The sequence below is a fragment of the Haplochromis burtoni genome, unplaced genomic scaffold, assembly GCF_018398535.1.
Source record: "Haplochromis burtoni strain Fernald_Lab_line unplaced genomic scaffold, NCSU_Asbu1 Contig_189, whole genome shotgun sequence".
Lineage (NCBI taxonomy): Eukaryota > Metazoa > Chordata > Actinopteri > Cichliformes > Cichlidae > Haplochromis > Haplochromis burtoni.
Window position 1 is genome coordinate 52,230 of NW_024582550.1, and position 27,940 is coordinate 80,169.

The 27,940-nt window shown below is 40.9% G+C and overlaps 2 protein-coding genes across 2 annotated transcripts; one reads left to right on the forward strand and one right to left on the reverse strand.

Annotated features, from left to right (window-relative positions):
• Positions 1–1,008: 1,008 nt before the first annotated feature.
• On the forward strand, positions 1,009–3,135 carry LOC102298247 (transcription factor jun-D). Its single transcript, XM_005934918.3, has one exon. It carries the CDS (start codon positions 1,266–1,268, stop codon positions 2,085–2,087), a length of 822 nt encoding a protein of 273 aa, XP_005934980.1. The 5' UTR covers positions 1,009–1,265; the 3' UTR covers positions 2,088–3,135.
• Positions 3,136–4,808: 1,673 nt separating this feature from the next.
• LOC102297933 (ras-related protein Rab-3A) lies at positions 4,809–27,913 on the reverse strand. The gene is made up of 5 exons (XM_005934917.2): positions 27,811–27,913; positions 15,399–15,623; positions 9,462–9,580; positions 8,610–8,734; positions 4,809–8,108 (listed from the first exon to the last, which is right to left on the reverse strand). The coding sequence occupies exons 2-5, from the start codon at positions 15,621–15,623 to the stop codon at positions 7,918–7,920; spliced, it is 660 nt and encodes a 219-aa protein (XP_005934979.1). The 5' UTR covers positions 27,811–27,913; the 3' UTR covers positions 4,809–7,917.
• Between the last annotated feature and the right edge of the window lie 27 nt (positions 27,914–27,940).

The following is a 27,940-nucleotide window of genomic DNA, read 5'->3' on the forward strand; positions in this document are numbered from 1 at the left end:
TTTGATATCCTTAATACTATGTCCACAGTGTTTGACAGATAATGTGTTACTCCCCTGATCATGAGCTGTTTCTTTTCTCTTCCCATCATTTTTGTCCAACTTAACTCTGGTTTCATCTGTCATGTTTATAGAACTGTGCAGGCTCTTCGTCCAAAAAGTTTGGTTTGATCTGGCCTTCCTGTTCTTTACAACCGCTGGGTTTTTTTTATACATACATACATACATTATATATTATATGTATTGTCAGATTATATATATATATATATAATATTATATATATAGATAGATATATATATATAGATAGATAGATAGATAGATATAGATAGATAGATAGATAGATAGATAGATAGATAGATAGATAGATAGATAGATAGATAGATACATACATACATACATACATACATACATACATACATACATACATACATACATACATATACATACATACACATACATATAAAGCCAGGTTGGTCAGTGCATTCATTTTTGACAATAATAAACCAAATAGTTTGTTAGTTTATTTGTTTTTAAGCCTCATCCAGACTTTTCTGACTTTGGTCGTCATATCTAAAATTACAATCAACAAAAAGCTATAAAATGCAGTTAAAGTAAGATTTTTTAATCCCTCAAGTTAGAGCTGAAAGTCTGCTCTTCAGTCTTATATTGATCATTTGATTTAATAATCCACTGTGGTGGTGGACAAGTGCACAACTATAAAAGAGTGTGCCTTTATCTTATCGATCTAACTGTAATTACAAACTACTTCACTTTTAACAGGGTGACTCAGTCTGTCCACGGCACACATTTCTGAGCCACTTTTGTTAGTGATCTGCTTTTAGGTGTGCGTAATGCTCGATTTAAACTGGATGACTCATAAATCAAAGTGGAGACTAAATAACCAGGGTGGGAGAGAAACTATTGAAACCAACGCAGAGTGAGACCTCTGTCTGCATCCTCTGCTCGGCTCGTCCTTTTATTCAAATATAAGACTGGAAAACGTAATTTCTACCCAATACGCGCGCTCCGGCGTGACATAATGGAACGTGCCAGGCTAGAAAAGCTCGGGGCGGCGCGCGCGGGCGTGTATTCAGATCCTGTAGGAGAGGAGAAGAGCGACACGGGGTGTTCACACAAGTGTTGCAAGTGTTGTATTCATTTTAAGAGCAGATCATTCCCGGCGCGGTTCGTCTCTGTGAGGTTATGGGCAGGACACAGTTCTGAGGGAGTGTCGAGCAGCGCCACTTGTCATTGTACCCACGGAAATAATGATGAAGAAGGATATTAACTTGAGCTTGGCGGACGACGCAGACCTGAAACCGCACCTCCGCGACGCTGAGAGCATCCTCAGCTCCCCGGACCTTGGGCTGCTCAAGCTGGCCTCTCCAGAGCTGGAAAGGCTAATCATCCAGTCCAACGGAATGGTCACCACGACTCCGACCAGCTCCCAGTTCCTCTACCCGAAGACGGTGACGGACGAGCAGGAGTTCGCCGAGGGCTTCGTGAAGGCGCTGGAGGATTTACACAAGCAGAACCAGCTGAACGGAGGCGCGCCGCCCAGCAGCACCCTGGATCTCGGGGCTAACATCGCCCCAGTCACCGTGCAGCCGGATCTACCGGTGTACACGAACCTGAACAGTTACGGCAGTGGGCCGCTGGGAACCACTGTCAACTACACCACGGACACGGTCCCTTTCCCGCCTCCTCCGTCACATCATTTAGGGGCAGCCCCGCCGCAGCCAGAGCTGTCTCGGGTCCAGCCGCTGAAGGAGGAGCCTCAGACGGTCCCCGACGTTCAGAGCTTCGGAGAGAGCCCGCCGCTCTCTCCGATCGACATGGACTCTCAGGAGCGCATCAAAGCCGAGAGGAAGAGGCTCAGGAACCGAATCGCAGCCTCCAAGTGTCGGAGGCGCAAACTGGAGCGCATCTCCAGGCTGGAGGACAAGGTCAAATCGCTGAAAACCCAAAACACCGACCTGGCCTCGACAGCTAGCCTGCTGAGGGAGCAAGTGGCCCAGCTGAAGCAGAAGGTGCTCACCCATGTGAACAGCGGTTGCCAGCTGCTGCCACACGAGGTTCAAGTGCACTAGTCGGAGGGACTAACCTGCTGTTGGGCCACTGACCAGCTTATAAGCTTGGACTTTGTTAATGTTGGGGTTTCCGTGTGTGTCGTAGCCCAGATGTGTGCCGTTACGCGCAGGGGATGAATGCCAGGCCACGTAGGCCAAAACTGTACATTCATGTTCGTCTGTTTAACAAAAAAAAATCGAAAAGAAAACTGAACTTTTATGATTGATCAAACGTAAAACACACCTGGCACAAAATACATCAACACATGGACCTCAGCGCGGATACCAGCCAGCAGCAAGTCAAACTGTGTTTGCGTTCCTCGACCATTTGTTCAAACTCGCCCCCACTTGGCGGATAGAACAAATCAATATGATGTATTTGATTTTTAAGTCAAATTGGTGTATTTATTTTGGTGCCGAAATGAAGGGCATTTGCCTCTAATATATTCTACATAACTAATTCTATGTATGTTTACTGTTGAACAAGGCAGCTTTAAACTGCCAGTATTTTCAATGAAATGATGCCATGGGCTTTCCTAATGGGAGAAAGAGTCGCGTATACGTGTTTACTGACTGCTTATATGCAGTCGTCAGCTGGACCAAACAAGACAGACAGTGTTTCTACGATAATATACACATTTATGATTCTGATATTCTTAAAATATGAGGGATTTGGTTGTAAAAAGAAGAAGGGAAAACGCCAACCACACCCATATTTGATACATGAGATCTGATCTACACTTATAGCCTACATGCTGTGTATTTCTGTAGGGAACAATTTGCATGTTGCTGACAAACTCGAATGTCGCCCGCTGCTGGGTTCACATGAGGAATTAATCAGTGTTTATTATCTGTAACCTGCACACTTGTGTATTTCTCTTTCTTTTTTTCTTTTTTAATACTCTACTGAGTCTTTACTGCAAATGTGTTCTTGTTTTAAATGTGAAGAAGAGTGTAATCTTTCTGTTTGCGCTGACTGTTGCGATCACCTCTAGCCTACAGTTATTCGGCTTTATGCGGTTGTGTTTGAAATAAATGCTGCTGGGCAATAAACACTGTTTTCTCCATATTTTAGCCAGCCTCGCTGTTTTTTATTGGGGGTTTTTACCTGCACGTTATGAAGGTCACATGTAGTCTACAGTAAATAAGGTGTTAAACAGGTCAGGTTTCATGGTCAGTTTCATGAAGGGCAGTTACATTAAGATTAGTTTTCGAATGATTGTGAAACTACCTGTTGTTTACCTGTTATTTTTTTTCTCTGCCACTTTATGGAAATGATCCCTTTAAGGAGTGTAATTTTATCTTGCTGTTCAGAATTAGTGATTCAGTGTTGCATTAACACATTTTGGCAGTATAATTTCATCTGTTGTTTAGATTTCTGTATAAAAGCATCAGGCTGGAGGATTTCCCCCTCTGCTGGTTATTTGTGCAATTACAAATGAAACAAGAGCATTTTAGGACAAAATGTTTCTGACCTTCGTGGCAGTGGACGAGATTCATCCAGCACATCTATTCAGTTCAGTTTAATTCAGTTTTATTTTGATAGCTCCAAATCATGACAGCTGCCTGAATCACTTATTTGGATGTTGTCAACTCCGAGCAGAACTCAACCAGCTGTTTTGTAGATATTTGTACCAATATTTTATTCTGAAATTATAAGAATCTCCCACGCCCACAGATGCTTCCAGTGACTGTTATGAGGCCATGTTCTGTAGTGTTCAAGAAAGCAGCTTAAGATGATTTGACCTTTGTGACACGATGTGTTATCCTGCTAAAAGCAGCCATCAGAAGATGAGTTCACTGTGGTGATAAGGGGATAGATGGTCAGAAACAATGCTCAGGTAGGCTGTGGTGTTTAAATGAGCCATCAGTATAATCCTCTCAATCTTGCACAGAAACTGAGTCTCAGTAGACCAGAGAACATTTTTTGTAATCTTCTGTTGTCCAGTTTTTGTGAGCCTGGGTGAATTATAGCTTCAGTTTAATGTTTCTAGCTGACTGAACTGCGATCTTCTGATGCTGTAGCCCATCTGCTTCAGGACTCAGTGTGTTGTGCACTCAGAGATGCTCCTCTGCATACCTTGGTTGTTTAAGATGTAATCATTTTAATTGCTGACGCCCTCTCATCTCAGTTATCATTAAGGCTTTTTGATAAGAGAACTGCTGCTCTTTTGGAGACCATTCTCCAAAAGAAGGCTGCATGGCAAAATCTCAATAGCTCAACAGTCTCTGAAATACATCAGGCCCGCCTATCAGCTGCATTTACAGTGACTTATATTACCTTTCTTCCCCGTTCAGATGTCTGGTTTGAACTGTATGCCTAAAATGCATTGAGTTGGTTCTATGTGACTGGATGATTGCACATATATGTTACCAAACAATTGAACAAATGTACCTAATAAAGTGGCAGGTGAGTTGTTTAAAATTTAAATGCCCTTCTCTCTGTCTCTGGGTCTTTGACGGACACTGACTAGTTTTTGAGATTTTCTTCAAATTTCTTTCAAAAATGAAAAGTGAAAGAGTGACATCCTGAGGATGTTGAAGCTACTAGCAGCTAGATATTTGCCACCAAAATGACAATTTCATGCTAAATCCTGGTGACTCAAGCGTCTGTCATATGTTATTATTTTAAACTAATCTGAATCTTAGGTTCAGAGTAAAAACCTCACTGGATGTTGAAGAAGCGCCAGGTAAAAGCATTCACTGAGGGCAGAAACACTTCAAAAACCACAGTAAACTGAATGTTAGCAACTTTTTTTTAATTATTGTTTTACCACAAAGTACAGATAAAAACATCCACAGCATATTCTCTCACTTTAAATGGCCCAAACTGAGAGGGAACTGAAGAGGCAGTGATACAAGACCAAATCAAGTCACATGTTATTTCTGCGTGCTAGTAGAAGCTCTACAGTCGGCAACCTCTACCAAGCTGGATGGCGTTTGTTTTTGTGTACATACTGTAGTGTGTATTGCTTCGTAGCTGAGTGACACATTCATTCACAAGCAGGCCTAGAAATGAATGCAGGGTACAGTACAACATGGCTCTTTGGGGGATTTCAGGTCTTTTTTTTTTCTTCTTCTTTTTTCAATGCAAGCCTGAGTCAATACAACACAATCCACACATATGACTCAAAGGTAGAGTATTTACAGACAGGGTTTATATGGAGAGGAAGACATATTAGAAAGGAGAACAGTTCAAAGTTTTGGATTTTACCAGAAAGGAAACAGTCACAACCAGTAAGAAGTAAAATGTATGCAGGATCAAAATCATCTCCGCAGTTTATAGTCATATTTACTGGCCAAATCACTTCCTGTTCTAATAACACCACTCTGAATGGAGACTCAGTTTTTTATAATATTGAAGTTCCTGCCAAACATGAGACACGAGCTTTACAAAGTCATTCATTACTGATTTTCATCCAGTAGCGCTTTGCCCTTTCAGTCCATAGATGTCATCCCATTCATCAATATGGGTTAACGCTGATATGAAATCCTTTTGATATGAAATCCTTTTGATATGAACAGGACTCACAATATTTCCCTGTGAGGAACTTGTTTTATTACTTGTTTAAACGTTTAAAATTGGTTACACTCCTCGACCTGGCACCCCACAGCAAAAACAGCGAGCTGCTTCTTAAGCAATCTTTGGTGAAGTATAAAGAAGGAATACCCAGTAAGCCAGTTTTAACTGTTAAAACTGTAATAAAACCAAAGTGCAAATACTTTCCCAGTACTGAATATTTAACTCCTGCATTGGCTCGAGCCTTCAGCTGCTTTACGCTTGCTTCGTATTTAAACAGTGCGGTCCATAATTTACCTGAAGACTGAGATCAAACGCAAACACACAAATAAACCGACGCCCACACAAGAGCCCACATTTATCCGTAATACTGAGGTGTTAGTGGTATTAATCGCGTAGTGTTTTTTTATTAAGCAGATAAACACGAGGAGTCAACATGTTATTTGATACGCTGTCTCCGTCCAGAAAAGAAACGAGTTCTCTTTCAGAATAATGCAATCAAACACATATATACGGATTACACCCCACACATGTTGCCATACATGTTTTTCCTGTCTTGAATCTCGCTACGGTGCTGTACCATGTGTCAGCATGATCTCTACTCTCTGTAAGTCTCAACCAGCAAGACAGAAGCTCAGGACTGTAGTTGTGGAATGATTTTGAAAGCAAGCCAGCATACTGTACTCACCTAGAGGTCAAAGATCAGTAGATCTGCCAAGTAACCACAACAAACTCCAATCTGGCCGTTTTGGGAATCATCCTAATCTATCCTGATGTTTCTTTCACTGCCTGCAGGCAAGCTACCAATAGAAAGCAAAATACCCTGGAATATCAAAGAAGCAACATCGCTCTTGTCCTTCAAAGATTGATGAAATGTTTCAGTGTCTTTATATTTGAGGACAGCAATCAAAGAGATGAAAGCCTGAAGTCTGAAGGTTTTAGCTGTTACATGACGTCAACTTCAGTATTTTACAAAAAAAGGTATCTGCAGAATTTTCTCCACCTGATGGAAAATACTTTCAACTGTGTTGCACAAAGATGCTTTTTAGACAGCCTCCTATTTTTCCCTTTATCTTCCAGTGACAAAGACAAAGACACATTAAAACCTTTTCTATTATACGAACACTGAGAACCTAAATGGCTTTAAGACTATTCTGAAAAAGAAATGCATCTCCTTCCTCTAAAATAGAACTTACGCAACGATGCTACGTGTCACAGCAGTGAAAACCACACCAGACGGATTTAGACTTGTTAGTAATTTAGCAGAAAGTTTCGATTTATGATGGTGCATTATTTCTGAAAGTAGCACGAGACATAAACAAGAGTGAAATTCAGCGGCTCGCAGGAGACACGCTTCGACACGACCTCCAAACAAACAGGCCTTTTATACCAGATACTGTCCTCACAGAGCTTCGTACCATCTTTATACCTATCCAGAAATGCATACCTGTAGATGTTATGTATATAGATATATATATTGCACAACATTTATATGTACATTTGAAATAAATATAAGTAAATAAAATCTGTCTCTTCATTTTTTGCTATTTTTTCACTTAGTTATAATTTGTTCGCATCCCTCTCACCCCCCTAAGTGTTTTGCTGTAGGGGAAAAAAAGGGGGGGGCGCCAAAGTACAAAAAGAAATGTAAAAAATGAAAAAAGGCAAAATAGTCAGATGAACAACGGAAAAACAGAACGCTTGCTATCTGTTCTGAAACTTGGTGAGACAACAAAAGAGACATTTAATGACATATATGAAATGCATTACATTGATACCGAGCAGATCTCAGCTGGATCACCACTCCTACCGAACTGAGCAGTGTGGCCCTCTTGGTCACCAAATCCAAGGCTGGCATCTTTTCCAAGATATTCAACTGACATGAAACAAAGAACTGTAAACATGGGAAGGATTTTAATGGCACTCTGAGGGTGTACGTTACGCCGTCAAATCCTTCTTGTAAAACCACACCGAGGATCAGGGAAACAACATACGACGGGTTGAAAAGCTTCAAGAACCAGGCTGCAAAGAGTCTGAAACTGCAGCTTGATTTAAGGTGCTTTGGCATCATACCAGCACCTGCACTTTTTGAATGACCTTTTAGCTCATTTGTGCAGAGAAACCAGGAGCAACCACAGTAAAAACACCAATTCAGACACTTTTCAGACACTTTTCAGCTTGATTCTTGTGACCTTTAGCCAATCTTCCTACAGAGACGAGCAGGAAAAGGAGTGAAACGGGTGATGAAGTACAGACCCAAGGACCTGGGGTCCAGCTGAAAGGAGGACAAGGAGAAAGACAGTGGAAAAGGGTTTTGGAAAGGAGTCAGCTTTAACATGCACAGTCCTGGTGAGGAGGAGCGGGCTGCTCTGTCAGCTGGGGCCCCTGTTTGGCCCCTGTGACAGCGGGATCGCCGGCGTCCAGACTCTCAGACATCTTTTCACAGATGATGTCGACCAGGCGCTCAAAGGTCTGCTTCACATTGATGTTGTCCTTGGCACTGGCCTCGAAGAACTCGAAACCTGGAGGAGAAACAGAGCATGAGAGAGGTCGCCGAGCTGTGTTCGGTCTGTCAGTCAACAAGGGATACACCTTGCTATCTGCCGGGCAGATTACATTTGGTGGTGCGGTTGCAGATCATTCCAGTGACTCACAAAGTTAACACACAGAGACAGATAACCTTTTACAGCAATTTGACCTAGCGTATTTGCCTTTGGACTGTGGGAGGAAGCCAGAACAGCCAGAGAAAACCAACACGGGAACAGGGAGTAACATGCAAACTCTGCACAGAAAAGCAACAGCTGGCCGATAGGTTTGAACCCAAAGGGGCAGATAAAGTGCAAACTGCAAACTCCTTCCTGGCTTATCAGGCGGTACCAGCCTCAGAGAAGACTCCACTCATGTTCCTAAAACATCACAAGCACTATTAGTCTGCAAAAGAGCCATTTGAATATAAAAAGTTACATATCTTGTAAACTCGCAAGGTTGAATTTTGTGCGTGTGTGTGTTCAGCATGAACTCACCGAGGTGTTCGGACAGCTGACGGCCTCTCTCTGAGTTCACCACTCGCTCATCCTCCATGTCACACTTGTTTCCTACCAGCAGCACCTGGGCATTGTCCCATGAGTACGTCTTAATCTGAGTCGACCTGAGGGCGGGGTCAGAGAGGAAAGTCAAAGGCTGGGACGTCTGAATGCAACATTAAAGGGTTTTTTCCCCCCAAAATTCAGGATCGCACTGATTGAAGAGGTAAAAAAATGAATCTGAAAATGAATCTGAATCTAAAAACTCTCAAATTGTGCAAAAAAAAAAAAATCAAAGGATCAGTGTGATTTATTTGATTTTACTGTAAGTCCGTACTGAAACTTAAAGACTGAATTGCCCATAAACACAGGCAATATCAACAACAAGGTATGACCGAGTAGGTGGAAAATAAATGGAATGGTCCTCTGTGATGTGCTGGTCAGGTTATATAGCTCAACAAAAAGGAAAAGATATCACGATCGCATCTCATTACTCTGCAGAGACAGAAAGCTCATACTGTGGTCTATTAAAATAGACAGAAACCTGAACCGGATCAGTGGCTCTGTTCTTCTATCCCCCTGTATCTCTGCATCTATTTCTAGAGAGATACTAAATCTCTAGATGCAGTTTCATTCATCATCCGCACAACTCTTTGTCTCACCAGAAAAACAGCGATAGAGGGTGATTTTTGGTGCCTAAACCGCACCAAACAGAAACTTAAAAAGAACATAACAGCACTGTTTTACACAGGATACAGCATCCAAACAATAATTTTTTTAGTGGTGTTTATCCTACTTGCTTATATGTTGTAGTCCCCCTTATCATCAGCACTACCCCAGCCAATGACATACCAGTCCTGGACAGCGTTGAAGGAATCCTCGTTGGTAATGTCATACATGAGAATGAAGCCCATGGCTCCTCGGTAGTAAGCTGTGGTAATGGTGCGGTAACGTTCCTGGCCAGCCGTGTCCTGAGGAAAGAAAAGAGCAATTTAATTACAGTGATTGTTTTTATCATGTTACTGCAGAGTGGCTCAAACAAAGAGAGTCTGGAGATTAAGATTGGTTTTAGACATGTGGAGAGGACAGATAGTGGACATATTGGGCAATCGGTGTTAAAGACGGAGCTGCTAGACAGGAGAAAAAAGAGGAACGTTACAGAGGAAATTTAGGGATGTAATAAAGGAGGACATGCAGAAGGTTGGTGTGACTGAAGAAGATGGCAGAGTAAGATAGATAGGGTACAATGGAGACAGAGGATCCACTGTGGCAGCTGAAAAAAGAAGAATTAAAGAAACAATTTGGTTACCCAGGAGCAGAAATGTGAATTATATTTCCTCATACTTCACACAGCAGTTTAAATCAGGTAATGAAAAGCTGATAACATGCAATACAATTACATCATCTATATTGCTGAATAAGCAGTGCCAGAATCCTGCTGACAATGTGACACAGTGTATCTCTCAGGTGTGTGTTTTAATGTCACAGTGCGTTCCCACAGCACTGTGAGTAGAAGTAGAAAAAGCAGTAGAAAAGCAAACAGCAGCTCCGTGTGTGTTGGTGTAATTGGGGAGTTTATCTACAGCCCTCACTGCTGTTGGAAAGGTGCTGACGATTCAGAGCAGAAAGTATTAGAAAACCTATCTTTACTTACAGCTTTGACACATCGGGCAAGTACATAACTGTGTTTTAAAGGTTTAATTTAATGTAATCAGTCACTTTTGCAGGTAATACAAGTATTACCCTGATTATTGCTCAGGGAATTAAAGCACAGTGTTACTGCTAGCCAACACCCTGCCTCACCTTGTAAGCTGAGCGGCTTCTGTTCCAACAGCTTCCCTCAGCTGTCGGTGCAGAGATTAAAAAAAGTCTCATGCTGGTTTACACTTCACAGGATGAACTCTTTGTTTGACACTTTGGCATTCAAAACCATTTGGATAGTCATACAGCCAGTGCATACAATCAGAGATGTGTGTGGGGTTTTTTCTTCTGCAAGCACACATATGGCATTTTGGGAAATGTGCTTATTTAGTTTCTTGCCAAGAGTCAGTTAAGGTGACCAATGCCTCTCTCTTGCCTGTTGGGTTATGGTGAAGGGTTATTAGCCAGACAAATGTTGTATTTGGTCAGGTTACAACTTCACTGACTTAACCCAAAAATTAAAAGTTCCCTCTGTGAGCTTAACCATTACACGCTTAAATGAAGACATATTTGGCCTATTGACCATGAGTCTGGTTCTACAGGAGATTTCTTCCTGCTAAATAGGAGTTTTTCTTTCCCCCTGTTGGCTTTGGCCTTTATGGGTAGTTTCTCTCTGGGTAACAGCTGTACTATGGGCACATTTTTTATGGCTCAACCAGAAGTTCAACCTAAGGCTTAAATTTCGGGCTGTCACTGCAGGCTGTAGCTGGTCACTATCTGCCAGGCGCCACTCCCAGTAAAAACTACCAAACTGTGTTTGTAGTATTGCTCCTTATGGACATTTTTAATTATCTGACAAATAACATGTGGCACAGTGTCATGGATCCTGAGTTTTTGTACTTACTTATTGATTTCTCATATTTACAGCGTTCTTTGGGTTTTGTGTTCTATTTAACAAAGTATATATTTGGTTTCTTTATGATTGTATTGTTAGCTTTGCCTACAATCTCTTTTAGTTTTCAGATCCAGTTTTCTTTGTAGTTATAGTTAACGCTGTATTGTCACATACGTAAATTTCTTAGACTTTGGTTTTCCTGCCTCCTGTGTCTCATTGTCAAGTTTCTAAGTGGTTCTTATGTTACTTCCTGTTTTGGTTTGTCTTTTCTTCCTTGTATTTAGTTGTACTTCCCTTGTCTCTGATTATTCCACCTGTGTATTTAATGGCTTCAGCTTGTCTTTGTTGTGATGACTGTTTATCTTCCTGTTGTTCCTCCCTATGTATTTGACAAATTTGGATTTTTTTCTGTATTCTATCTTGAATTGTTTCTTACACTATTAAACATGAGCTGTTTGTTGAACAGCCTGTAGAGTCTGCTTTGAGTCCTTACACCTGTCTGTTAGTTAGTACTGATATTCAGGTACATGTGTTACCTGTGTTACGTTTGCTAGCTGTAGCTGATAACTTAGCACAGATATAAATCATATCTCAAAGGTTTTATAAGTTGAGGGGGTTTCTAGATAGAATAACATAAATCATGCTAACAGGTGAGCTTTTTCCGATTTAAGTGTTTTCTTTCTAACATTAACACACAATCATACTCTGATGGATGCATCAAAGAGTGGAGTTTGGACATTTGGCCAAGGACATTTGGCATGCTGAATGGAGATGACAGGGCTCAAACCACCAACCTTTCTTCCTGAGCCTCAGCCAATCCAAAAAGAGCTGTCAAACCTTTTTTTTTTTTTTAGAGCTGTCAAACCTGCAACAGTTACCTTCAAACAGAGCAGAGCTAGCTGTTTTCATCTGTTTTTTCTCACTATGCTAAGCTAACCAGCTGCTACCTGAAGCTTCAGCTAAAGATATGACAGTAGTGTCAGACTTTTCAGCCAAGATTTAATAAGAGAGTGAAAGAAAAAAGTGAATTAATCTTTTACGTAAACCCTTATAATCCTTATTAAGTCATTTTGAGGGTTTACTTGCAAGAAAGACAAAGATAATCTCAACAATCAGCTATGGAAGAAGCTGAAATTGTGTCAAAAGAACTCGTACTTTTAGCTAAATCATTACTGTTATAGGTACATTTTATCACACACGCTCCTATAAACTAAATGCCTATCTTTCAATAATCTGTTGAAAAATTCCATTTCAAGAACACATTTTTAATAAAAGTCCTGATAACCAGATAAATACACAAAAAAAAAGCATCATGTGCACAAAAAACTGATGAGTGCCTGTGTGTGTGTGCGCGTGACATGAATATATCTATTCACTCAGCCATACATTATCACTCTCGGGTCACTAGAAAATTGCATTTTCAGAGAGCTGTCGCTTTGATCTATGCTTTCCAAACTGATGGTTACTGTATAATGTTCTGCAACCGCAGCTTGCACCCTATTTTTGCTCACCCACTAAGTGTGTGCTGCAAGTTGTTCTGGATAAGTGCATCAGCTCTATACCTAAAATGTCAGTGTAGGTAGCACCGAGTGGTGTTATATAATGAACACTGGACTATTCATATTTGAGCTAAGCATCAAATTTAGAGTTAAGGGCTTACTACGGAATATAAAATGATAATCTTTCCAACTGACAAGAGATAATGTAGCCTATAGCATTTTAATGGAGAAGAGAACGGATCATTTTTCGTTACTAGCTGCAACATTATCATCTCTGCTGTTTTCCCCTTGTGTGTGTGAGCCTAGAGACATCTAATGGAGGAGCTCCAACTAAGGAGGGTCTGAGCACTGGCCGGTGTGTATATGTCTGTCTTACTGGATGTCAGCTAACAGATTATATTAGTGTCATCATAGTTCATCCTATCTGTCTACCTTTATGAATCTGGTAATTCTGAAGCTCTATTTTATTTTTTTTTAATTGGTCGCGTTTAACCAGAAGTCTTTACTTTGGACTGCAGCTGTCATGAGCGCTGTGAAAGCAGCTCCACACGGCCTCTCAGGCCTTCAGTTTTATCTGCAACGTGACGCGTTCTCAAGCGTGGCCATTTAAATAACATGTATGACATCTAAGTATATGTCACGGGTCTGCACAAATCAACATACACTGGAATAACTGCACACTGTGGCACAAATATACACACTGTGCGCTCATGCCAACATTTTCATTTTTACTCTGCTAGCTGAGCAGTGGGGGAGGAAGTGTGTGTGCGTGTGTGTGTGTCTGTGTGCGTGAGACAGAAACGAAAGGGAGGGGGGCATCTTCTGAGATGTGTAGTAATGGGGGAGGGGAGAGCATCACCCAGTCTTAGGTTTATTCTTCTCCGATTGGCCGATTGTGTCTTTCTTACCAGAGGCAAGACCTGGGAAAGGCTGACAACAGAGGCAGCCTTACACACAAAACAGATCCACGTGTGCACAGCCACACAAATTCAATGCTCTGCTCACCATCACAGCTCTAGTTGCTGCAGAACTTTGGTGTGAAGGTGGAAATGATGTAATTGTCTACAGCATGGCACCTAAACACCAGTTTCCTGCAGCTCAAACCAAAGAGTTTAGAGCAGTTTAGAGCTTCAGCTGTCTTTAACCCTCGCGCCCGTAGAAGCAAACGCACATCTGAGGAAACACCTTATTGTTTGCTCCCGGGGACCTGTCACCGTAACCGTCTAATGTATTCTGCTCTGTTGGTGTTCATCTGCACATGCAGGCTGCAGCGAAGGCACCGGTGTGTGCAAATCTGTGTGTTCACTGGAATCTGACTTTGCATAATAAAACAGCACCACGGGGCAGGGTCTTACAACTCCTGTTTTTTTTTTTTATTTGCTCAATTATGAGAATCCATTGGTAAACATGAATATCTACATTCCTTAATCTGACAATGACAATATTTTTAAAGGCAAGGTTAAAATCCTGACGTCATAGACAGGGGCAAAATGGTCTGAAAAGTGTGTGCGTGCAGGACGATCCTTCCTGGAAGGTATTTGTGGCATTGCACTTGCTTTCAAAAATAGTTGGAGAATGGAGAAAAAAAAGACTTACAAGGAACTGAAACCCAGCTTTATTTCTCACATCCACACACCCTGTTTATGTATTTCACATTTCAGTGCAGAGGAAACATTTCATGCTTGTCTGTAAGCCCATCTGGGCATTTGCTGTGCAGAAAAGCTAAGTGGAGAAAAGGAAGCATAAATGCTTTGACCAACAAATGTGTGTGAAACGTGTGATGAAGTGCAGTGCTTCTTGCATTAGCTCATTCCTCACCACAAACACACACACTTCAGATGCATTTCCTTGGTGTTGCTAAGTTAACCTCTCATTGGACAGCATCTGTGTGTCCTAGTTTGAAATAACTCAAGGAAGTGATCAAATCAACACCACCAAATATACCAAATACCAAAAGCAAACCAGATGCATTGACTTTCAAAAATTCATATAGTCGTACTAATTATGGGCAGACTTTGAAAACAACGTGAAAGAAATTATCTGTCATCATCCTGGGCTTTGGTGTGTCTGGGCTCTGAATCCTTGTTTGTTTTTAGAGATATTTTATATCTTAAAAAACTTGGTATAGTCTTTAGTTCTTGTTATCTTTGTTATCTGGCTTCTCTCAGTATTTAGCACTGTTTATGTTCTGAGTTCCGTTAATCTAGCCTTCTCTATGGCTTCATCCCCATGATGGCTGCTCCTCCATGAGCCTTGTCCTATAGGAGATTTCTTCCTGCTAAAAGGGAGTTTTTCCTTCCCACTGTCGCCAAGCGCTTGCTGTTAAGGGAACATCTGATTGTTGGGATTTTCTGTGTATCATTGTACGGTCTTTACCTTACAATATAAAGGGCCTCGAGGTGACTGTTTGTGACTGTTTGAATGAAGTGAAAATTCCTCTCTGCTAACGATTTCTTGTTTAGTTACTTCCTGTTTTATTTTGACAGAAGTTGCTCACTGTGTCTTATGTTAGGTTTAACTTCCTCCTGGCTTTAGCTGGGGTCTCATCACTTACGTCTCCCCATGTTATCTGGGTGCATATATATTGTCTCCCTGTGTCTGTTGTCTTGTTTTCCCTCATAAGTGTGTATGTGTGAACCTCAGTTTTTTCTTTACACCTGTCAACCAGTATAATATAAACTAACCAGATACTAGTAAGCAAAGTAGGTATACTTTTTGGTTCATAGCACTTTTTTTCTTTTCTTGTCATCTTACCCAGATCTGTAATTTAATCCTCTTGTCATTCCTGTAGATAGTCTTCACCTTAAAGTCGATGCCAACTGTGCTGACAAAGGCCGGCGTGAAGGAGTCGTCGGCGTAGCGGAACAAGAAGGAGGTTTTTCCAACGCTGCTGTTGCCGATGATGAGGATCTTGAACATATAATCAAAGTTTTGGTCAGAGGACTCCTTCTGCCCGTAGGTTGCTGTTGCTGAAGCCATCTGTGGACAAAGACAACAGAGAAAGTCTTTAACCAAACTCCTGCAGTGGCCTCACTGTAAGATCACAGTAAATGTTCTCTGAAATAGAAATGACATTTTTCTGTTTCTTCCATTTCTAAAATACTCTGTAGAGTGACAAACTGAGCTTTCTGAGTAAGAGAGATTCACACTGTTCAGATATGGTGCACAAATCATGAGCAACAGAACAAGAAAGAGCACAAATTGATATGAAGTAGGTGTAGATATGAAAATAGAAGATGGATATCAGCAGTTAGGATAATACCCAATATAAGATTTTCTTGGGGTTACTAGAAAACCAGCGTAGAAGATCTGATAAAGCTTTAGGGAAAACAATGCGTATCGTCTTTGAAGTAGGAAAATGCAAAGATTAGGTAATTAACAAGGAATTAATCAGCTTTAATGACTTTAATAATGTTTCAAGCAAAAATGCCAAAGAGTTATTATTTCCAAAGGATAATGGGCTGCTGGCAAAACCTCAAAAGCCCCAGTTTGAATTTCTCCTTTTACCAGCATTTTAATAAGAAAACCATATATGACACGTTAAAAATAGTTGCATGTAAGATATGGAACGGGGTGGCCATCCTTCTTGGTGATGGCAGATGGACCCCCAAACTGTGGGGCATCCATCTGCACAGTACAAAGTGCAAAGAACCACAGTGACAATAAGAACAAGGATGGGCACTGCCAATTAGCGAAGGCTCTAAATGCTACATTCTGGGTCCGAAAGATACACAGACTAGTAAATAAAAATGCAGGCATTCATTAAGACGCATTAGCAGCTTCTACTGTCAACCAGGACATTACGCTAAATTAATGAGCATCGATTTCATTAAACACACACAGAAGAGGCTGCTGAAACAACAGTAGAGGAGCTGTTTAACACAGAAGAGGTCGTACGTTTAATGCATGTTAAGACAAACGATGTTGTCAGCATCTGTTAGACTCAGCATAACAGAGGATAGTGATTAACTGGTATGCTTTACACAATGCACATTTGCTTCATGGGCATTAATCACAACCACATATTGCAATATTCTCATCGGTGGATGGAGGTATATGAGGATGAACTTCATGCTAGCATAGAGTTTTGTACCCACTAGCTAGCCATGTAGTTTAAAGCCAGTCCCGTCCATAATTTTCTATTTTAATTATTTATGTAAAACATGTTTGATCAAAGTTACACTCTATTAAAAATCCAGCCTAACATTTACACCAAGAGCAACACCATTAAGGAGTAAGCATATGACAGCACACTGCACAAGAATGAAATGATCTTCTTATGTCCTCTGACAGTGGACTCATCTCTGTGCTTGTCCTGCTAGACCTCAGTGCAGCATTCGATACTGTTGACCATAATATCCTATTAGAGCGATTAGAACATGCTGTAGGTATTACAGGTACTGCACTGCAGTGGTTTGTATCATATCTATCTAATAGACTCCAATTTGTGCATGTAAATGGAGAGTCCTCTTCACACACTGAGGTTAATTATGGAGTTCCACAGGGTTCAGTGCTAGGACCAATTCTGTTTACATTATACATGCTTCCCTTAGGCAGTATCATTAGAAGACATAGCATACATTTTCACTGCTATGCAGATGACACCCAGCTCTATCTGTCCATGAAGCCAGATAACACACACCAATTAGTTAAACTGCAGGAATGTCTTAAAGACATAAAGACCTGGATGGCCGCTAACTTTCTGCTTCTTAATTCAGATAAAACTGAGGTTATTGTACTCGGCCCTGAAAAGCTTAGAAATATGGTATCTAACCAGATTCTTACTCTGGATGGCATTACCTTGGCCTCCAGTAACGCTGTGAGGAACCTTGGAGTCATTTTTGACCAGGACATGTCCTTCAACGCACATATTAAACAAATATGTAAGACTGCTTTCTTCCATTTCCTGTCTCAGAGTGACGCTGAAAAACTAGTTCATGCATTTATTACTTCCAGGCTGGACTACTGTAATTCATTATTATCAGGATGTCCAAAAACTCACTGAAAAGCCTTCAGCTAATCCAAAATGCTGCAGCAAGAGTCCTGACAGGGACTAGAAAGAGAGAGCATATTTCTCCTGTTTTGGCTTCCCTTCATTGGCTTCCTGTTAAATCCAGAATTGAATTCAAAATCCTGCTCCTCACATACAAGGTCTTAAATAATCAGGCCCCATCTTATCTTAATGACCTTGTAGTACCATATCACCCTATTAGAGCACTTCGCTCTCGCTCTGCAGGCCTACTTGTTGTTCCTAGAGTATTTAAAAGTAGAATGGGAGGCAGAGCCTTCAGTTTTCAGGCCCCTCTTCTGTGGAACCAGCTTCCAGTTTGGATTCGGGAGACAGACACTATCTCTACTTTTAAGATTAGGCTTAAAACTTTCCTTTTTGCTAAAGCATATAGTTAGGGCTGGACCAGGTGACCCTGAATCCTCCCTTAGTTATGCTGCAATAGACGTAGGCTGCCGGGGGATTCCCATGATGCATTGAGTTTTTCCTTTCCAGTCACCTTTCTCACTCACTATGTATTAACAGACCTCTCTGCATTGAATCATATCTGTTATTAACCTCTGTCTCTCTTCCACAGCATGTCTTTTATCCTGTCTTCCTTCTCTCACCCCAACCGGTCGCAGCAGATGGCCGCCCCTCCCTGAGCCTGGTTCTGCCGGAGGTTTCTTCCTGTTAAAAGGGAGTTTTTCCTTCCCACTGTCGCCAAAGTGCTTGCTCATAGGGGGTCATATGATTGTTGGGTTTTTCTCTGTATCTATGAAGCGCCTTGAGGCGACTTTTGTTGTGATTTGGAGCTATATAAATAAAATTGAATTGAATTGAATTGAATGGTTAGCCATTTTCCTCAAACAGATTTCTGGGGGACTCTAAGTCTATGTTAACCATGAACTATGTACAGCATGAAACCTTTACGTTCAAAGGGATAAACTTCAGATTTAATTAATTTCTTGGAAAGCTGTAGCAGGGTGTAACAAGTCTTGTTCAGCATCCTGACCTCATTGTAAAGCCAATATAGGATCTGGTATGGTGCATTTGCTAATACTGAAATACCGTGTTTTACTTTAAACGATGGATGAAAAAAATGTAGTCATAATGGTCCTTTGTTCCTTTTGTCTGAAAGAGCCCGTGCGAGCTTCTTTTAAATGACTAACAGAGGCATTAAAAAAAAGTCCACATTAGGATGCAGACAGGCGAAGGATGCAGGGACAGATGTGTCTGACAACTTTCAGACTTTGATTCACTGTTTGCCTTCTTTTTCACTCAAAGTTTAGTTGGGTTTAGACACAGATATTCCTAATTAAGAAAATAACCTACTCTAGTCCTTAGATTGGGGTCTAACTATGATTCTGGTTACTATCATAGCTAGATCACAGTTTAAGTTAGCGCCTAACCTAAGGAACTGTAGACACCTCCACTCTCTTGGTTTCCAGTATAAGGTGTTAGGTTCAAACCCATCTAAAGGTGTAACATGCAGTTATTAATGAGACCATATTTCTTTTGAGGAACACAATCTCATAAAAATATAAGACTAGCACTCACTTTAAAATCCAAATTTTCCTCAAAGTTCCTTATTATACATTGAACCTTTTTATGAATCTTATGCACTGCATTAGCTAGTTCTACATATTTATTCAGCAAGGTCAAACTACTGCTGTGTTTTAAACTGGGCTGCAGATCTGCTCTAACAGTCAGCCAAAGAACAACAGCAGCTTCACTGAAACTCACACTGCCGTTACGTTACTGCATTAGCTGTCCAGGACTACAAAGATTCAAACCTACGAGACCTAAAAGGATTTAGAAAACAGAGTGAGTGACTCTTCAGAGCACGATGACTGTAGCCCACAGGACTCAGTCCCTTCACCCGCCTCTATATTTAGACTGTTATCTCGACTCGGCTGCAGCGGAACACTAGAACTCAGACAGAATAAAGAACAAAGAAAACAAGTGCACCGTCCTCACAGCTCGGGCCTATCGGCTTACACGCAGGAACACAGAGATGCTTGTTAAATAATGGAGAAGCCCCGACCCTTCCTCAACACATTCTGTTATGCAAACGAGGGCTGAGCAGGTGGGTCGAGATGTGATAAACCTACTGTGAGAACGCTGCACAGAGGATCACAGAAAACATTCATAAACATTCATAAAACTGTTTCATGTAAATAGGATTTAGTCAGGTTGCTAAATTGAGAGCATCGGAAAATGCAGCAGCCACATGGCTGCCAGTATCTTTTTAGTTGATGGCTTCTGTTCTGCCTGTGACGTCAACAGTTCCTCACAGCTCGGAGGATCTGTGAATACTTCAAGAGTGTGCAAAAATAAGACGTGCATGCTCTTCAAAAGAGCCGAACCTAATCAATAATAATTATGGATATGCAGGATTAACTTAGACTTACTGAGTCACAAGTAAAGAAATCTAAACTTTTACCTTACAGTATATATTTTGAAAATACTACTTTAGATATTAAAGGTTTCTTTTAAAAACATACAGTATTGTGCAAAACCATGAAGCAGCCAACCATTTCTTTCTATTTTGCTGGGGATACAGGAAATGGGTGCAGAGATTTATTGAAACACATGAAAATATAGAACATATGGCAAAAAAGATTTTGTACATTTTCACAAACTTAGTCAGCTTTCTTTTAATTTCCTTAAATAGTCTTCAGCAATAGTTCTCCAGGCTTTTTGAAGACATTCAAAGCTCTACTTTGGATTTTGGCCTCAACAAAATGTTGAGATCTGGGCTCTGGGAAGGCCAATCCATGACTGACGCGGTTCCATTGTGTGTGTTTTTTCTATTCATGTTTGCTTTTACTGCATTTCTAGGTTGACTAATATAGTGAAAAATCAGTACTGGCTGAAACAGCCCCAAACCATAACAGAACCTCCACCGTGTTTTACCTTTCTCCTGATCCTTCTCCATGTTTTTACCCCACAACCATAACCATACTGAACAATGAACTCAAAAAACTCTAACATATAGACTGTGTTTTTAATGTGCAATATTTATCAGTTCTACATTCTTTTTATTTACCTCTGCATGCAATTGTTTTCATTTGCTTGTATTTATATTAATATGCATGAGTCCAGGATCCAGACACTCACTGGAAATTGGTCAGGTACAAGGACTGGACTGAAAATCTGTGAAAAAGCAGCCAGTGTCCAAAGACAGACCTTCAGAAAGCCTGAAGCCCTGTAGCTCAAGACAACTTTAAAAAATGCTAAAATGGTCAGACTTCTCCAGAAATCTTATCCAGACTGACTATATCCAGAAACAGTCACAAAAACATAATAAAGTGAATATTTTTCTTTTCCAAACAACTGACAAGCCCATCATCCGATGAAAGTCCCACTTACTGAACATCAGACAAAAGGCAAAAAGCCACCAAACAAACAAACACAAAGATAGCAGTCAGGAAAGACAAGGTGACAATTTAACTGAATAAACAAACTGCAAAGAATATGGAGCAAAAGAGGTAAACACTTCAGTTCACTTGTCAAACTGATTTTTGCCCCTTAAAATTGCGTAAAAAGGTTTGTTTTCAAACTGAAATAGACACATAAGCACATTGAACTCAGAGCTATTTCTTCATTTGGACTCTATTCTGTAAAAGCTCACAGCTAATAAGTAGTTTAGGGTTCACTGATATCATCACTATTACAGCTTAATCAACCCTGTTCACTCAATCTGGGATCAGCTGACTTCAGGTGAGATTGATGCTGCGCAGTTGTACCGTACACCGCTCAACTCTACCCCACTCAGCTGACGGTCAATAGTTGGAGTTTCAGTCACAGCAAAGGCACTGCAGTGTGACTCACTGAGTGTGATGAGCATAATCTACACAAACATTAGAAAATAAAAAGTAAACGTGCAGCTGAAGAGGATGAACAGCGTGTTGGATTAACTGATCTGCAATCAGTTTGGTTTAGTGTTGCTTTTCCTGTCCCTTCCTGACAAACGGAGGTCCAACCTAAACAACAGGAGACGCTTCCATCTCAGAATTCCTTGCAAAAGTATTTAAATGAAGACACACCTACAACTAACAGCACTTCATTCTACGGAGTGGTGTCGGTGAATTTCTCTGCGCGAGAAAAGCCCCAAAAATCTAATTTATTTATCTGTCATACAATTGCATGCTCATATTGTTTGCTATGCACGCAATTCTGCTTAGCTCTTGAGGAAACTGGGTATTATTTGCAGGCTTAAGTCAAAGCTCCGCCTCAGGATTGGCCCATATGTCACTACTTTGATCTTTTTTGTTATGTGGCCTAGTTTGCATTAAGACTCCATCCTGGACCTGTGTGAGGTTTTCTTCCTGATTCCTGAGTTTTTACTCCCCGGAGACAACAAGTGGACTTTTTTTGGTAGTTTTTGTCTTTACAATCCAGCATATATTTCATCTTACTCTTACTATGATACAGTAGATGGTATTTATTATGATTTGGCACTGACACTAACCATCCCCGACTAAACTGATTGACTTCCTGGTTTAAAACATTACATTTTACATGTATTTTTTTTTTATCTCAAAAAAAAGAAAAGCTGGCTACTAGCATGCTTACCGACACATCCGATCAGAGCTGTATGATATCAGCGTCAGATTGGAAGAGTCTAAGATTTGACACCTATAACTTAACAGTTATCTTTAGGCTAAGCTCCGGTGAACCAGCCGGAGGTGAGATGGCACTTGATCACAGTCAGGGTTTGGTGTTTGATTTCCTCTTTGGCGAGCCTTATTAAAAATGTATCTGCTCTTGTTACCGCTGCACGACAGGGTCTGCTCAGCTCTGCAGATATTTCTGCCCACGTGTTCGTTATCGATGAGCTTCTCCGAGCCGAGTCAGCAGTGTTACAGTGACAGCACGTCGGGCAATTACACAAAGTTTTGCTCTTAAAAACATTCGAATCCAGGTCTTGGAGTCAGTTTAGATGCATTACTATATTTCCTTCCACTTTCTGTACTGTGAAAACCCACATTCGCTCATATTTCTTTTAACCCCCTCTGGAACATTTGCTGCATTTATCCTAGTGCTGTGATTCGCAACCTGTTTTAGAACCTTTTCATAAAATCTGGGCTCCTAAATTCTTATTGATTCTTTTGCGGTGTTGTTGTTTCCAGTATTCACAGCAAGGATTCCAGGAGTTTAAAAATGACCAACCAATGCTGGAAGTGTAGGTCTTGCCAAACACTACCGCAGGCTTTTTGCTTCTTTTCTGTGACGGTGCGGTGAGATTATGCTGCTTTTCCTCTGCGTCTCTGAGATTAGCTGCAGAGAAGAGAGTTGGTTTAACCTTCACTAATTCGATACAGAAGCTTATAGAGAGAGGCCTTTGTGTTTAATCTCAAAGTAATTAACAAATTCTCATTATGCAAATGCTTTTCAGCTTCCAGAATGCCGCTGCTTTCTTTTGGCTTTGCTAGCAAACTTCCAAGCAAGTCAGGTGTATGTGCACTGTAAGAGCTGCCTGGATATTTGGATTTCAACCCTTGAAGGTTCACAAGCCCATGCCGGGGCCCCTGTTGTTATTGCAGCTGTAGTTTCTCCTAATACTGAACCATCAATTATCTGTTGCGCCTGTTTAGGAAATCAATATCTTCTACAGCCCAGAGTGTCATCCATGTCTTGACCAACAATCCAGCAACAGCCTGAAAACTAAAAGAAATAGGAGACGCTGGAGAACCGGGAACTTTTTTTCTGCCACTTTTGATTAAAAAAAACAAAGCTATAAATAATAATCAAACTTCACTTTGACCTTTATGTAGGTTATTGAGATGAAAGATGGTGACAACATCTGTTAAGCGCATGCATCCCTTCCCTCTTCCTGTTCCCTTTCCTTTTTTTCCCTGGTATAATAATATTTCATATTGAATTTTTGAGCGTGTTCTTTGAGCTGCTGATTATGCTGACTCACATCCCTATTTCCCCACAGGGATCAATCCAGTCTAACATGACAGTCATCATCTGCATCATCTGTTAAATAATATAGACATATATATAATTATCAACAGAAATTTGAAGCTAAATGACATCAAGTAGGATATAATAATATCTGAGTCTAAGTCAAGGCTTCACACAGTGTGTTTTTGATGGAAAACTACAATAGCATGCCGATCCACACGGTCAGTACATTTGCACATTTAGGGTCCCATCAAAGTGGCTCTGAAATTTCCAAATCTTCCCTCACAATCTGAAAAGTAGCAATGGCATTCGGTCTCGAATAAAAAGGAGATGAGACTGAACGCCAGGAGGAAAAAAAGATTTCAGAGTTCAAAGATAACTCCTTCCATCGCGGAGAGTGCAGGGAAGATGGAGGAAGGGAAGCACGCTTTATCAGGCAGAGATGGCTAATAATAACCAAATCTGTTACCGCAGCGACTTCTGGTTTTAATATTAGATTGGCTGCTCAAGTCTCTGTTTCTATATATATATATCCATGTAAGATCAGGATGAGTCACTAAGAAAACTGTGAAATAAAGGAAGAGGATAAGCTAGTTTTCTGAGTCTTTCTGCTTTGCTCAATAGCACTTTGTCAATAGTTACATCTTAACACCACAGGCAAAGTCTTTTCCATTTTTTTCCCACACTAATCCAATCAGGACTAAGAGTTATAGGTTTCACTGGTGGACAATGACATCACTGAGCTCCCCCTCTAAACCTGCCACCTAAAGGAGATTGATGTCCCTGCAGGAGCTAAGTGCTCCTGCAGCCAGCCAGTCAGGTTCATCTAATCAGGATTGGCTGGCTTAGTGCAGACGGACAGCTAATCCACAGCTGATCCCAGATCACCTAAACACATTCCTGCTTTAAGATGGTTACTGAGATGACTCACTCAGAGGTTTTTCACATCTCTTAACAACATCAGAGGACGGTTATGTGAACCTAACATCCCCAGTCGATTTTATTACAAATAACTAAATCAGAAACTTAGAGCGTCTGTGATTTTTACAGAATAAAAAAGTCGTCCTCCCTGCAGGTCCCTGTACCAGGACAGGTTCTATCTGTTATAAAAGCGGCTTCCATTTTTCAAAGGTTGTCAAGTGCTCAATGAAGAAGCCACGTGTCACTGCTCTGACTGATAGCCGCCTGCTTTGTTTTATTTCTGTTCCATCAAACTGAATCAAGCTGCATTTGTTTAGAACATTTTTGTGAGTGTCACAGAGTGATTGTTCTTGTAAGGATGCCATTCAGTTTCTGATTTGTGGCTTTGGCAGAAGCATAAATGTCAGTTTTTGTTGGAGTTTTTCCGATCTTTGTCTGCTGTGCAGATGAGGACGAGGAAGTGGATACGTGTCACTTCTCCATGAAGCTAAAGGTTTTGACCTTTTTTCATTGAGGACATTTTCTCAGGTGGGTAAAAATATTGTCTCGTTTAAGGGTTCACGGTGCTTTCCTTCATAAATCAGTTATTTGGATCATTTTGTGTTTGGACTGGTACTTCAATAGTGGGGACGATGTTTAACAAATCTTCAAATCAAACTCTTATCTGCTCTCCTGCTCTGCAGTCCCCACCTTGCAGCATCCTTCTCCTTCTCATCCTAGTACATTACCCTGAAAAGGCACCATCAATACTTCTTAATCGAGGGGTCAATGCCACCTTCCTCTTTAACCTGATGAAAGTGGTGAGATCCCCATATCTGCAATACGGCAAGCTAATGCAACTCCTTCCTTCCTTTATTAGAACAAACAGACAGTGATAGAAAATAATGAATTACATTTACTCAAGTGCTGCACTTAATGACTTAGCTACATTTCTCCATTACTTACTTTTCAGATTACAATGCATGACGCATTTATAAACGGACACATTGTTGTGAATCCAACAAACAGTCACGTAATCAGCTCCGTATAGACCCAATAGTCAAATCAAGTCAAATCTATAAACTGACTGATAAAAGAAGATCTTGTTTTAATGTAGCATTACTACTTTTACCCATAATCTTCACCCCAGACTCACAACTAGGAGCAGAAGCATTTAATGGCTCCAGTGTTTATCCAGCACTAGACTGAATGCAGTGCGATGGGTGTGTGGATGCTGCAGCAGAACTCTTTCCTTTCACTGACTCGGTTCACACTGGCCAAGAGGCTTGTTTAACTCAAATCTGCGTGATCTGGCTGGATGATCACCATTTAAAAGTGAAGTCAGCAGCCTTTTCCCCTCTGACCTCTTTAGCAAAACGCTGCTGTCTGCATCTTTCCTCCTGCACCGCCGTCTTTCTGTGCGGTGCTTTTGATGCAGTGGCAGTTAAAGAAAAATCCAGTGTCTTGCCAGTGTTTCTCAGCCTAGAAACACTGATGTTTACTAAAACCAATGTGATGCAACATTTACAGCTACTAACCAGCCTTATGTGTGAAACAATAACTAACAACCTACTGAAACTGGACAGCAGTGGCATTACTCCGCTGCTGTGGCTCTCCTAGTTTTCCTGAGACAGCATTTCTCCCCCCTTTTTCCTCCAATCACGTGCCTCCTTTCTCTAGGAAGCGTGGAGATGCAGATGAGAGGAGGGGAAGCTAAAAATATCATCACTTCATTCTCCACCCCACCCCAACCCCCCGTGCACAGAAAACAGAAAGCAGCAATGAGAGCAGCCAGGATGTGAGAGATGCTTTTTGAGGTTAGAGTCTGCAGGTGAATCCGGGACATTAAAAAGTAGTCATGTGTGTTTGTACACAAGTGCATTGCTTAATTTATAATGTTGATTGAAAATGCTTCTTCCCACTTCATGCTGAAAGATGCTGTATTTGGATACATCTTTGAGAGCTTGTTACAGTCATTAAAATAGTCTCGCCCCCCTAAATCTGCTGAGCTGTACTCTGCTTATGTAGAGCTTTTGTTCTCAGACATTGTGTTTATGTGGGTGTGTGTGTGTGTGTGTGTGTGTGTGTGTGTGTAATGTTCAAAAGCATCTATAATCATAGTTTAAAGCATCATAATCACGGATTAGCTCAAGAAATCCAATCTTTAAGTCTGTTTGTCTGCACATGTGTTCAGACAGGCACATCTCAGACTACTGCTGACAAACTGACTGAAATGTAATAAAAAAGGCATCCACCCTGCATATCAGTGGCATCTCTCCCAGGCAACATTAGTGTGTGTTTTGCCATGTGAAGCAGCAGATGCGTCACTTCTGCCTTCAGCCAGTAAGTTTACCGTCAGTGAGGACATTCAGATGTGGTCTGCAGGCTGTGAGCTCACTTTGAGACTCTTTAAAAAAAGCCTAAGAACATGCTTGCAGTCTTATTGTATTATACTTATTGATTAAGCTTAAAAGCCAAAATGCAGGCTGATAGGCTGACACAATGCAACTGCACTGCACAGTTTTCAGTAGGCTCCTGTATAAGATTTGAAACAGCAGCTAAACCAGATGAAACTCTATGCATTTTTCATATGTGTTTCATATGTGCTTTCATCCATATCCTTCATTAGCTGCACATAATTAAAATATATAAAAACGATATTTATGATTTAGTCTGTTTTTTTTTCTTGTGAATGAATGAACAGATCATTCAGTACTTACTCCCAGAGATCTGACTCAGTGTTTTACCTCAGCATTGGAACACAACAGTCCTCCATATGGCTGCCGCGTTTCACGGATTAAATACTCCTATAATCCTGGTATTCGGATTGTTGAATGATTCTCCATGCCGACCTTTAGTTATGTCATGATGCTTATTTGAATATTAACCTATTAAATGTGTAACCTATTAAAAAAAGGTTTAAACCCCCCCACATGTTTCATATATTTACTCTCGTGCAGTGTGCTCTACGTGTGTTTGTACTGTATTCCACTGATCCTGCCTCAGATCCATTCAAACCTGTTTTCTTCATTTAACCCATCGGACAGTGTGAAACGCCTTTTCCTGCAGGACAGGCCGTGAGTCAAGCCAGAGATCCAGGACAGCAGCAGCAGCAGCAGCCCTCATCCATCCACACAGATAACAACAATCAGCCTGTTTTTACGGGTTATTCTGAAGCCGGTTTATGGTTTTCACAATGGAAACAGCTGTTAAGGCAGGCATCTCACGTCAAGGCTTCTGTCATCTGAAATATGCTGCTGGATGATTAAAATAAACTGCAGCTGAGACACTAAATGCGCTAAATTTAACGTACGATTTTATCTCCATTAACTCCAAAATTAATAAAGAAAGAAAACCCACCTTTATTTCTATCTGGCTGCTATCCTCCACGTCCAGCACCCGCAGAAACACCACCACTCACTGTCAAGTCGGAATGGTTGCGCGACACAACATCCTGTTGGCTTTTTCAAAATAAAAGCAGATTGGTTTA

What these genes read in the sequence shown, in the direction of transcription:
- LOC102297933 (XM_005934917.2), bottom strand. Translation starts at nt 15,623, where the DNA reads ATGGCTTCAGCAACAGCAACCTACGGGCAGAAGGAGTCCTCTGACCAA. An exon ending in GGATTAAATTACAGATCTGG is followed by an intron (nt 9,581 to 15,398) that starts GTAAGATGACAA and finishes TTCTTTCCTCAG; the next exon opens with GACACGGCTGGCCAGGAACG. An exon ending in TCAGCTGTCCGAACACCTCG is followed by an intron (nt 8,109 to 8,609) that starts GTGAGTTCATGC and finishes TTTCTCCTCCAG; the next exon opens with GTTTCGAGTTCTTCGAGGCC.
- LOC102298247 (XM_005934918.3), top strand. Translation starts at nt 1,266, where the DNA reads ATGATGAAGAAGGATATTAACTTGAGCTTGGCGGACGACGCAGACCTG.